Source organism: Coffea arabica, chromosome 8e (assembly GCF_036785885.1).
Source record: "Coffea arabica cultivar ET-39 chromosome 8e, Coffea Arabica ET-39 HiFi, whole genome shotgun sequence".
In the NCBI taxonomy this organism is placed as follows: Eukaryota; Viridiplantae; Streptophyta; class Magnoliopsida; order Gentianales; family Rubiaceae; genus Coffea; species Coffea arabica.
The window spans coordinates 47,819,073-47,831,950 of NC_092324.1; the positions used below are offsets into that span (position 1 = coordinate 47,819,073).

Below are 12,878 nucleotides of genomic sequence, written 5' to 3' on the forward strand. Positions count from 1 at the left end.
ATATACTACTATCATCTTAGAGCTAAGTGACTGATTTAGTTTAGTCATAAATAAATTCTAAATTTTATGCTTATTGAGTTAAAATCGAGCTAAGAAAATGTAAGAAAATGTAAGGAAAAGTTAAAATCGAGCTAAGAGGTTAGAAATATTCGTACTCAATTTTTATACTCTTCTTGATAGTGACCCGTCGTAGGTCACAAGTGAGCTAAGATGTACCTGTCAGGTGCACAACATGGACAAATTGTCAACATCAGATTCTATCACGAAGATTGCCCTGCTTTAAGCCGACTCTTTAACGTACGTGTCCCTTTAACGTATTCTTATATTGCAACTGTCGATGTTTAGATCCTCCAGACTTTAAATGGGACAATTTTGTCAGCAATAGTGACTTGGATGGCTCTATTTAACGTACAATAATCATCTAGACTGTTTGATATGGTGGTCTTGTTGCTTTGAAGCAGTTCTTTCCTTTTGCCTTACTCTTAATTTGCGCGGTTGTTGATCAGGGGCTTCCCGCTTTCTGCATATCTTTTGTGGGGTGCTCAATTTTTTGGCTTTGAAGTTTTCTTTATTGTTGCATTTGAGCTGGGATGGAGGAAAGGTATGAGCCATTGAAGGATCTCGGTGCGGGGAATTTTGGTGTGGCAAGGCTGGTCAAGGATAAGAAGACAAAAGAGCTTCTTGCTGTCAAATACATTGAAAGAGGGAAGAAGGTGAATTTATCTTCCAAATGTATCTTTTTATTTGCATGTTATTCCAGCAACGAAAAGAATTTATGTTGCCTCTGTCCATGGAAGGTGTCTTTCCACAAAAAGAACAAAAAATAACTATTTTTATCTGCTGAATTGTCTGGAAATGCCAGTTTTTTGAAATTGGAATGTGCAATTTTTTTGGGGGGAGGCGTTGAAATATGGTAGAATCATATGTGCTGTTTTGTCCTGAGGATTTTCCAAACTTTTCGATTTGGAAAGTTGATCTCAGCCTATAGCGGGGTTAACAGAAGCAAAGTCATCTTGAATGGTGCTCTCCTGTACTTGTTGACAACGAATAAAATGGACAAAATATCTTTAATCTGAGCTAAGACACAAAATTTTGATAAACCGAAATTGCAACCTGCAGGAGGGGCTGGTAAGTAGTAAAGGTTTTCCGGCTAAGCCAGCATCTTATGTACTGCAGTTGGCGGGAGTAATAGTTTGGATGAGATCCTGTACTCTAGGTGGGGAGTTTGGATGAATTTGGTTTTTATTAAACCGGTAGAACTTCTTTCAGTTTAGTTACTGTGTTTGCAGTTCAAAATTGTCATTAGCCCTAAGTAAAAAAAGATTAATCTATTCGGGCATTGAAATTTTTGTACATCCAAACTGAAAGCTAAAGGACTAGGGCATTTCAATGTGAAGTCCGAGGCCCAGCAATTAATGGAAAGTCTTCTTATCATGAGTGCAGGTCTTCTCTTAAATGTGATTCTTTTGTTTTGTTTTGGAGATTGCGTCCTATTTCTTACAGTTTCTGTGGGTTATCTATAATTTTCAACAAAAACAGCTATATGTGAATTCTTGTTTACTTGGCACTTGCATATCTGCAGTGAAGCATTTGTTACTTTTGCTGGTCCTGTTTAGTAGGAAGCTTGCAAATCTTTTGCGTTCTTGTGTTGGAGAAATGCTCTTATTTATTCTCTTGAGCTTAGATTGACTTTGAAAGGAAAAAGAAAAATTCTTAAGGAACGGTGTCATTCATTTAGCATTTTCACCAAAAATTGGTATGCTGTTTTGGTTTTGGAACGGTCATTTGAGCTAAATTCCACCGAGGATCATTCCAATGTGATGGATGGAGCGCACAAATGGAGGTTAATATGTTTCTTCTTATCAGATTGATGAGAATGTGCAAAGAGAAATCATCAACCACAGGTCGTTGAGGCATCCTAACATTATTAGATTTAAAGAGGTAAGCATCTCAATTAATTTATTTTGGAACTCTGATGTTTGCTTTAGTTTTTGCTGCACTTCTGAAGCTTCGTCTGGGTAGAATACCTCAATTTCATATAGTAGGGAATTGGACGTGCGTGCAAGCATGTATATAATTCTGGATTTCCTGGTGTAAAAACCACCAAGAGAAATTGCTGAGTTCAAGGATGAACACTATCACGCATATGAGTTTCTTTGATGAATAGATTCACCTTGTCAAATTTCTGTCTTTGTGAAACTGGTTGGTTCCTTGAACTTTGTGGCTGTTTAGCTCTTCAAATTGTAGAAAACCTATGATCTAGACCTTAGTTTCTGTGCCCTTCTGACCCTAGGAATGCATAGCCAGTTTCCTTATCTTGCATCAAGCCTCCAGTAATGAAGTCTCTAGCTATAAAACTGATAATCGCCTATAAAGTATATATTTTCAATTCTATAAGCAGTGAGTGTCCTGATAATTGGAGTTAGATTTTGGCAGAAACAACAGCATTTTTAGAGGTGGGGACACCTGAGAAAATTTGTGCGTTATTATCTAGAATTAGTCCCCTTCCCCAAGGTCCGAGAAAAGCATGTTAAAGTAGCGACATGAACTGCTTTTTCATGCTTTGATTAAGTGGTACAGGAACACATTTTTATTCGGCCGAAGTTGGTCGCTAATTGGTAGGAATGGGTCCTGTTTTCGGCTTCAATTAAACAGAAAATAGTGCTGTCCTCGAGGTCATAGATGAGAGATGATAAGATAGAAATGGAACTAGATTATGAATCAGGATGAGGAGCTATTGTTTGTACTTTCAACTTCCTTAGTGGGAGATGTCTCTGATAAAAATCATGGAACCATGTTTTGATGCATACTTTTGTCTGCAGGTCGTGCTAACTCCGACACATTTAGCTATTGTGATGGAATATGCTGCTGGTGGAGAGCTCTTTGCAAAAATTTGCAGTGCTGGTAGATTCAGTGAAGATGAGGTGTAAACACATGCAAAATATATTTCGTCTTCCTTGATCTCATTTTCTTTTGGCATTGATTTTATACAGAGGTACTTATGGGACTTTCTTATTCTTCAAACGCAGGCTCGCTTTTTCTTCCAGCAGCTAATATCTGGTGTTAGCTACTGTCATTCGATGGTGAGATGTTAGACTATTTATTCTTTTTGAGTCCTCTCATTACTATCTCATTGTTGTTCTCTCAATGCAGGAAATCTGTCACAGGGACTTGAAGCTGGAAAACACACTTCTGGATGGGAGTCCAACACCACGTCTTAAAATATGCGATTTTGGTTATTCTAAGGTTACAAATCTTTGCATTTGGAATTAAAAAAAAAATTGTGATTCAATTGACTTCATTTTTTTTCCTGTAGATAATTTGAAATTTTGTTGGTTTCTGACATTTACTTGCAGTCCGGTTTGTTGCACTCACAACCCAAATCAGCAGTTGGAACACCAGCATATATTGCACCTGAGGTCCTGTCAAGAAAGGAATATGATGGGAAGGTATGTATCATCAAAATTCTTAAAGAATTTACAGAGATTCTCTCCCTCTGAGCATTAGTTTCCTCTTCTAGTTAACTCTTCACTGTGATAGTATAATGGAATTTCCTGCCGTTTTGCTGTGATATGGTATTACTAGATCGACTAGTATCCCCAACTTGCATCCAAACATAATCAAGACTAGCAGTACTGTTTCTTCTAAATCAGCAATGTGGCCCTTGTCTCAAGTATCCTGTAAACTTTGTGCTAGTGGTTATGCTTGTTCAGTTCATTTCTTTTCCTGCTTAACAGGCACTGCTGCTTACTTTCTGCTCATTAAATAGTTTTGCCTCAAGAAGGTCTTCATTCATTTTGTAATTGCTGTCTATTTTCTAGATTGCAGATGTATGGTCCTGTGGTGTGACATTGTACGTGATGTTGGTGGGAGCTTATCCTTTTGAGGATCCTGATGACCCAAGAAATTTCCGGAAAAGCATTGCGGTAAGAACGAATGTTTGAACCTGACAGTTTATTAAGGTATCGATTATGACAATCTTGTCATGATCTGTCATTACCTGATCCGATTCTTGGTATTTTTCTTTTAACAGCGAATAATGAGTGCTCAGCACTCAATACCTGATTATGTGCGAGTATCTGCCGATTGCAGGCAACTCCTTTCACGCATATTTGTTACTAATCCATCAAAGGTGATTTCACTTCTTGTATATAGACATTATTGCAATATTTTCTGAAAGCTTCGAATGAGATATTTGCATAATCTTAAGAGAAAAGGTAAGATTAAGTTTATTCTTGTTTTTCTAGCACCAAAAAGGAATCACTACATACTTGCTCCAATCATATTATTTCTATTCTCTCAAACCCCTTATTCATCCAGTTAAACTTTCTTTTCTTTGTGTAGAGGATTACCATTCCAGAAATAAAACAGCATCCTTGGTTTTTAAAGAATTTGCCAAAGGAGCTGATAGAGGTGGAGAAAGCAAAGAACAAGGAACCTGACCCTCACCAACAACTTCAAAGGGTGGAAGAAATAATGCGGATCGTACAAGAGGCAAAAATCCCAGGTGAAGGAACCAAATCAGCAGCACAAACCACTGCTGGTTCAATAGATCCTGATGACTTGGAATCTGAAATTGACAACAGCGGTGATTTTGGCGTTCGAGTCTGAGAGTACCTTTGTCCTCTGAAAATAATATAGCAGAGTTTGTGCATGATAAACAGTTGTTTACACAACCTGGCTTGTATCTAATGGTTTTGTATATTGTAGATTATGCACTTTAATTACATTTTCACCCTGAACAATCCAGAAAACAGCTCAATATGTACAACTGGAAATTCGTACTTGCAGAGGGGTTCAGCAGCATTTTCTTGAACTTGTACAGCTGTTTCAAGTAGATGAAAATATCCTTCTACTGAAACTCTCTTTCTTTCATGCATATTTGATCATACTATGAATATTAATTACCCCAACAATATCTTTCAATGGATCCTTGCGGATGGACTTTAGGGATGAGAAATATAAAACTGTCTGATTAGTTGCTGGAGATGGGCCTGTTTGGAGCTCTTACTTGCAACCTTACAAGTAGAAACTAGATAAGAGTAGAAAATCGGATGAGAAATTTAAGACAATGTCGTTAATCAAGAAATATTTGCAGGACTAAGGAGGTATGACAATTTTCCAAGTCTTTGGTACCGGATAATAAACGAGTCTCTCAAGAGCCTTCCAGTCAAGGCGTCAAGGTCAACCAAAGGAAACACAGAGGTGAGAAGCAAATTGTCTCTAGGCAATGACCGTTTGTCAGAGGTAAAAGTCTTTTGGCCATAACCCAACTGGTCCTACAAATAAATATTCCAGATGAAGACTTGGAAATCTGTCTGTTATTTTCTCAGAACCAATTGTGACTGTATGTGGTTTGTCACTCAAATGGCTTAAAATTCTTATGGATGCATTGTATATCCGTTTGGTCCGATGGTAGTTGATAGGGTGTTAATTGTTGGTTATTTTATTGTTAATTTTCCCCTTTATCCTTGCCAAATATTGTTTTAATTATTAATATTTACTTATATTTGGTATTGGACTCAATTTCAGGAAGTGAAACAGAAAACTACAAAATGAGGGACTTTTTGGAGATAATTGGGATTTCAAACAACCGGGCCCACATGGTGCTACAAAGGGATTGCATTTCCTTTGCTGATTAGGAGATTGGAGTCCTACGGGCAATAGGAAACTAAAAGCAAGGAGTTCGGTAGAGCCCCACTTTTGGTTTGATTCTCAATTCCAGCGGGGACCACAGGGATAAGAAGCTTTAGTCATTGTTGGCTTTAAAAAGGAGACAAACGTGCAGAGAACTCTAATCAATCAATAGTTTTAGTTTAGGTTTTTAGCATAGTTTTAGTTTTCTTTTTGCTTAGCTCTTTCGCATGGTTGTTCTCCATTAATGGAGGACTAACCTCTTAATTCTAGTCAAGGGGACAACTGAAGACTTGGTTCAACAATTACTGTGAGATCGAAATTATTTTAATCGCTTCCTCATTTATTGGTATTTATATGTTTCCTACTCTTAATTGCTATAGCTCGTGTGAGTGATTGAATAGATGCGCAATATTTAATTATTCACATAGGCTATTTTGCTAAATAGGGATAATTGAATCCGTAATTGTTCGTTATCTTTATCTCAGTAGCAACTGGCGTAATTGGGTTTATGTCAGGGGAACATACGATCTAACTTAAACAAACCCTCGTAGCGTGTTTGTAAGTTAGGATTGGGTATTTCTAATTATTAAGGCAATCTAGAAATTAAACCCTACGGTCGTACCTAGGGTTGTTTTTGGGTTAGAGAAATAGTTAACGGTCGTACCTTAACTATCGAGAAAGTAAGGAAAGGTTGGTTGTTTATCGCGTGCATGTCAACTATAACTAATTTATTAATAAATGTGGAATTATCTGTGAATCAATGATCAGTGCCTGAACCATTTCTGAAGTGTACTCTTGGCTAGAGTTTTCCCTTAATTATTCCTCTTAATCAATTATTTTCTGCAGTTAATTTATTTAGTTAGCATTTAATCCAAAACCCCCCATACTTTAGACTCTAGAAGAAACGAATTATCCCCAGTCCCTGTGGATTCGACCCTGCTTATCACTATCTACAGAAATTATATTTTATTTAAGCAGGTATTTATTATTGCACAGGTTCGGCACCTGTCAAAAATACCTACTCGAGAAATTATATTTATTATTGACAGGTGCCGAACCTGTGCAATAATAAATACCTACTCGAGAAAAATACAGCTTTTGTATATAGCGGTGAGTAGGGTCGAATCCACAGGGACTGGGGATAATTCGTTTCTTCTAGAGTCCAAAGTATGGGGGGTTTTGGATTAAATGCTAACTAAATAAATTAACTGCAGAAAATAATTGATTAAGAGGAATAATTAAGGGAAAACTCTAGCCAAGGGTACACTTCAGAAATGGTTCAGGCACTGATCATTGATTCACAGATAATTCCACATTTATTAATAGATTAGTTATAGTTGTCATGCACGCGATAAACAACCAACCTTTCCTTACTTTCTCGATAGTTAAGGTACGACCGTTAACTATTTCTCTAACCCAAAAACAACCCTAGGTACGACCGTAGGGTTTAATTTCTAGATTGCCTTAATAATTAGAAAGACCCAATCCTAACTAACAAACACGCTACGAGGGTTTGTTTAAGTTAGATCGTATGTTCCCCTGACATAAACCCAATTACGCCAGTTGCTACTGAGATAAAGATAACGAACAATTACGGATTCAATTATCCCTATTTAGCAAAATAGCCTATGTGAATAATTAAATATTGCGCATCTATTCAATCACTCACACGAGCTATAGCAATTAAGAGCAGGAAACATATAAATACCAATAAATGAGGAAGCGATTAAAATAATTTCGATCTCACAGTAATTGTTGAACCAAGTCTTCAGTTGTCCCCTTGACTAGAATTAAGAGGTTAGTCCTCCATTAATGGAGAACAACCATGCGAAAGAGCTAAGCAAAAAGAAAACTAAAACTATGCTAAAAACCTAAACTAAAACTATTGATTGATTAGAGTTCTCTGCACGTTTGTCTCCTTTTTAAAGCCAACAATGACTAAAGCTTCTTATCCCTGTGGTCCCCGCTGGAATTGAGAATCAAACCAAAAGTGGGGCTCTACCGAACTCCTTGCTTTTAGTTTCCTATTGCCCGTAGGACTCCAATCTCCTAATCAGCAAAGGAAATGCAATCCCTTTGTAGCACCATGTGGGCCCGGTTGTTTGAAATCCCAATTATCTCCAAAAAGTCCCTCATTTTTGTAGTTTTCTGTTTCACTTCCTGAAATTGAGTCCAATACCAAATATAAGTAAATATTAATAATTAAAACAATATTTGGCAAGGATAAAGGGGAAAATTAACAATAAAATAACCAACAATTAACACCCTATCAATTCCCCCCACACCTAAATCATGCTTGCCCTCAAACATAAGAACAGCAATTGAACACCAAAATTTGACAATGGCTATTGCTCTAACTATCATATTGCCAAGATACCCAGAAAAACATATATCAAGCATCACAGTTAAGATCCAAGAAAAACCACTCCGGTTAGCTTCTCAACCACCAACTCCTTCAATTTAAAGCAAACTAATCTAAGAAAAAGGAATGGTTGCTCACATTTATCAACAAATGGTCCAACTATTAACCAAAATCTCGACATTAAAATTACAAACCGGCAAGCTGACTTATTCACATACTAACACAATCTTTATTTTATTTTTTCCTTTTTTTTTTTTTTTTTTTGAGTAACAAAAGACTTAGTCTATAGCCCTTAGAGCCTTTTGACGCGAACTCCAACATTTGCCAGATGGAGGAGCCCGGTTACTCAGCTCCAATCGCTACGGGACCACGCACTCATAGCAACTACTACCTTTTGACGCGAGAATCGACACTTTAGGTGAAGATCCCCGGTTACTCAGTAGTAACAACTAGTGGAGTACAGTCACCTCTTATTTATGATAACATACCACAATAACTAGAAAATATCACAAAAATAACAGCAGCCAGCCTCAAATTTCCAAACATGGAGAACTAAAATTAATAATTGGACCAATTCACATGAAAAATGCCAACAATCATTCCCTATGCCTAGAAAAGTTAACCAAAAATTGAAAAAGTTAAGCAATTATTGCTATTCACCAAAGAGATATTCCTGAACTCAACCACATCAACTTGATACCTTTTTATTAATAACACTTAGCAATAGCAGAATTAGAGACAACAATCCAACATCAAACTTTGGTATTCAAATAAAAAACTGACCACTAGGAAGAAAGAAAAGGAAATAAACAAAAAATAGAACAAATAACAACGAAAATAAAGGAAAAGAAAAAAATTAAAAGCTGAACACCAGAAATACCAGCTGTACCACAGCTCTCCCCCCCACACCTAAATCCGACATTGTCCTCAATGGAGATCATAAAGTAAAGAAAGCGAATAGGACAACTACACTTCCCTGAATACGTGGTGGAAGGTCTAGGGCGGCTATGGAATAGGTGGGAACGGTGGAGTGAAAATGGTGCTACGGTAGTGCGCGGCAGTGAAAGATTGTAGAGGGAAGGAGAGCTCCGACGTGCGTCTTGATCCAGGCGAACTAGAGTGCAACAGAGAACTTCAAACCAGCAAATTTCCAGACAATGCAACAGTTTCAATCAATGGCCGAGGACGTCCAACAATGTGCTTGAACGCAGTCAATTCCAACGAATATGGCGATCAAACAGACTAGAAGCGGTAATAGAGTCTAAATAAATCAACAAATCTCAACAAATGAACCCAATTCTACCCAAAATCGCAACAAATGTTCTAAAGATTTAGCAATTGAAATCAATAGGTAAAATACTCCCAGCAAGTCAATTAGACGCCACCAACAGCAATAAGCAAAGGACGTGGCACAGTAGCCCTCCAATTCAACAAACAAACGCAGAAAATACCCAACCAAAGGCACTTCAAAGGACGCAAGACAGAAACTAGCAAAATAGAACTCAAGTGATACCAACAGGGATACCAACAGAGCAATGAATTCAATTGATTGAAGCGAGTGAAACGCAACAAATGTCACCAGTTGGACAGTCAAATACCCAAGTCAAACGCTCAAAATTAGCAATTTGGCCAAGAAACCAGCAATTCCAGCAACTAATGGTAAGAATCGAGAGACAGTTCAGGCACCAAAACTCAAGAATCGAATAGGCAGTCCAGCACAGAGGATTAAGAAATGGAAAGCAACACTGCAACCAGTACCACTGGTGCACAGACAGGGAAGAATTAAATTCAACGGCAGCAACCCAATCACTGGAACTTAAACTTTAAAATAAGCAAGAATCTTCAATTAGGAGCCACAACGATAGGCCAAAAATCTCAACCAGTACCACTGGTGAGTCACAGGGAAAAACTAAAGCAAATGGCCAACTCAATAATGTAATCGATACCAGAAAATATCCCCAAACGAAACAGCAAATAAACGTAATTTTGTCTCAAAATTGACCCTAGAAAATGCCCAAATTATCACCCTCTTGGATCCAACAAGAAATCCAACCTGTGAAAAGTAGCAAATGACCCCAGAAATTGGCAATTTCAGCAACCACAGGTCAAAATGCGAACAACAACAGAAGTACAAGGTTATTAGATCGCAATCAGACAGGCGACCACATAAAATCAATGAATGTAAACAAAACACTCCAACCAGTACCACTGGTATACACACAGGGAAGGTCAGACGGCCAACAATTCAACAAATATCAGAAAATATCCCCACATATGGTAGCAATTAGACCCAAATCTGTCCAAAATGAACCCCAGAAATTGCCGAATCATCACATTCTTTAATCCATCAGGAAGCCCATACACAGAGTTCAGTGAGTTAAACTAATTGGGGGAGAATGGCAATACCTCCACCTGTCAGAAATTGACAGGTGGTGACGGCGGGGCTGGACGTACGGCAATGGAGGAAGAGCTGGGAGCTGCTGGTGGCGTTCGGCTTGGGTGGTGGCGGACAGTAGCAGCGGGTCGCGTGAGGTGGAGCTTGGAGGTGCTGAGGTGGCTAGCGTCGGCAAGGTGGAGAGAGGCACGGCTGGTGAAGGGCAACAGGCTCGCGGGCTGGGCTGCGCGCTGGCGGCTTGTGACAGCGATGGCTGGTAGCGGTGGTTGTGGAGCTCGAGCAGGCGGTGGCGATGGCAGGTCAGCGAAGAGAGGCGCGCGAGGACTGTGAGAGTGCGCGGCGTGGTGGTCAGCGGCGGGTGAGCGAGGGAGGAAGAGGCGGACTGCAGCGGCGAACTGGTGGCGGACGAGCAAACTCGCGGCAGCTCCTGGCGGCGCTCGAGCTGGTGGAGAGTTGGTGGCGCAGCTGCGGCCGCGCGGCTGCTGTGGTGGTGAGAGAGAGGCGCGGCGAGTTGGAGGTGAGCGAGGGAGGCGGCGACGCACGATGGAGGAGCGTCGGCCGAAGAAGAAAAGAAGGAAAAAGAAAAAGCCAGGCAGCGGGGAAGAAGAAGAAGAAAAGGGAAAGAAAGGAAAGAAAGAAAAGAAAAAGAAAGAAAGAAAAAAACAAAGAAAGAAAGAAAGAAAAAGAAAAGAGAAAAGGGGAATTGTTTTTTTTTTTTTTGTTTTTTTAAACTTACGCTAATGTAAATCGTCCCAATTGGAAATTGCTGAATTTTTTTTTTTTTTTTTAACAAGCAACCCCTGTCTCAGGCGTGGACATGCCTAACTGCCCTTAGTCATTTGACCATCCGTCGAAAATTTTTGATTCTTTAGCGTGCCCACCTAGCGTGGGCACGTCTAACTGTTATAGAGTCCGCAGATCCTAAACGAAATTTTTTTCCCTCAGGCGTGACCACATGGCGTGGGCACGTCTAACTGCTATAGAGTCCGCAGATCTTAAACGAAAATTTCTTTCCCTCAGGCGTGACCACCTGGCGTGGGCACGTCTAACTGCTAATTTCCTGCCACCAAACATCAAACTATTAATTGACACTAACACTTAACTAAAACTTAAAAAAATGCATGAAAACTGAAACAAATAGGAACAATTAAAAGGAGAGCACATCTAAACTACCACACGAAAATGAACAAACAATTAAAAGGAACAATTGGGTTGCCTCCCAAGGAGCGCCTTTCTTTAATGTCTTTGACTAGACATTATCATGTTTTGCTCATGGAGGATAAAATCTTGTGGCTCGCTTCAATGCTTCATCTTCAATGTGATCCTGGTAACCCTCATAGATGGAGTAATTCTTGGGCACACGAGTTACGGGCTTCCATGGACTAGTAAATGGCGCTAAACAAGTCAACAATGATCTGCATTCTCCACTCACTCCTCCATCACACGCATTCATTGGTTCAAGATATTTTGCCATCTCCACTCTTAACTTATTCCTGTCATGAAATTTTAAATTTTCTGGTATAATAAAATCAATTTCAGTAACAGGAGTTGAAGAATAGGAGTCAGAAAAATATTGATTAAGGAGTGGAGAAGATGTCACCGTATTTGGAGATTGTTCACTGGATTCGTTCACTTGAATGGGTTGCGGTTGGGGTTCCATTTCTTCCTTTTCGGCTTCTTTTTCAACTACATCTGTAGATTTCTCATTTTGACACTCTTGCATCTCCTCATCACCATTCAAGCAAATTGCACTCTCATTTTCTTCTAGATCAACAACGGTTTTCGAGGGCAATTCTTCCATTTGAGAAGCCACTCGATTTATTCCGGATGTCAATAGACATAGTTGATCTGCCAGGTCGCGAAGGCTCGCTTGTGTCTCCTGATGAAATCGATTTAGGCTCGCTTGTGTCTCCTGATGAAATCGATTTGTATTAGCAATTAGTAATTCCATCATTTCTTCAAGAGACATACCTGACACGGAGGATGATTGCTGAGACTCTTGCTGTTGAAAATCCATTGGCCCCGTCGCATGATTAAAATTGGAATTATCCCACCATCCGTGATCATACTCGTTTGAATAAGGGTCATACTGCGTTTGATATTGGGGTGGAAAATCTCCAAAAGTATCAATTGGAGCGCTTAGATTATCTTGAAATGCGGGGCATGTGTCAGTTGAATAACCTGAATCAAAATAAGTTCCACAATTTGCAACAGCCCATTGATCATTAGGGAAAACATGAGTCTCATAACCCCATTCAGGAACAAAGTCCAGTCTATCATCAAAATATGGAATGTTAGCAGCCATAAAAAAAAGAAAAAATAAGAGAAAAATAAATTAAAAAAAATGAAAACAAGATAAACTCAAAAAGAAACAAATTAATCAGGCACCAGTCCCCGGCAACGGTGCCAAAAATTGACAGGTGCCGAACCTGTGCAATAATAAATACCTACTCGAGAAAAATACAGCTTTTGTATATAGCGGTG

At 39.1% G+C, this 12,878-nt stretch overlaps 1 protein-coding gene across 1 annotated transcript; it reads left to right on the forward strand.

The window, feature by feature from the left end:
- Window positions 1–324: 324 nt before the first annotated feature.
- LOC140013093 (serine/threonine-protein kinase SAPK3-like) lies at window positions 325–5,976 on the forward strand. The gene is made up of 9 exons (XM_072062157.1): window positions 325–713; window positions 1,867–1,941; window positions 2,823–2,924; window positions 3,030–3,083; window positions 3,154–3,246; window positions 3,357–3,449; window positions 3,822–3,926; window positions 4,034–4,132; window positions 4,345–5,976. The coding sequence occupies exons 1-9, from the start codon at window positions 591–593 to the stop codon at window positions 4,609–4,611; spliced, it is 1,011 nt and encodes a 336-aa protein (XP_071918258.1). The 5' UTR covers window positions 325–590; the 3' UTR covers window positions 4,612–5,976.
- Window positions 5,977–12,878: the final 6,902 nt, after the last annotated feature.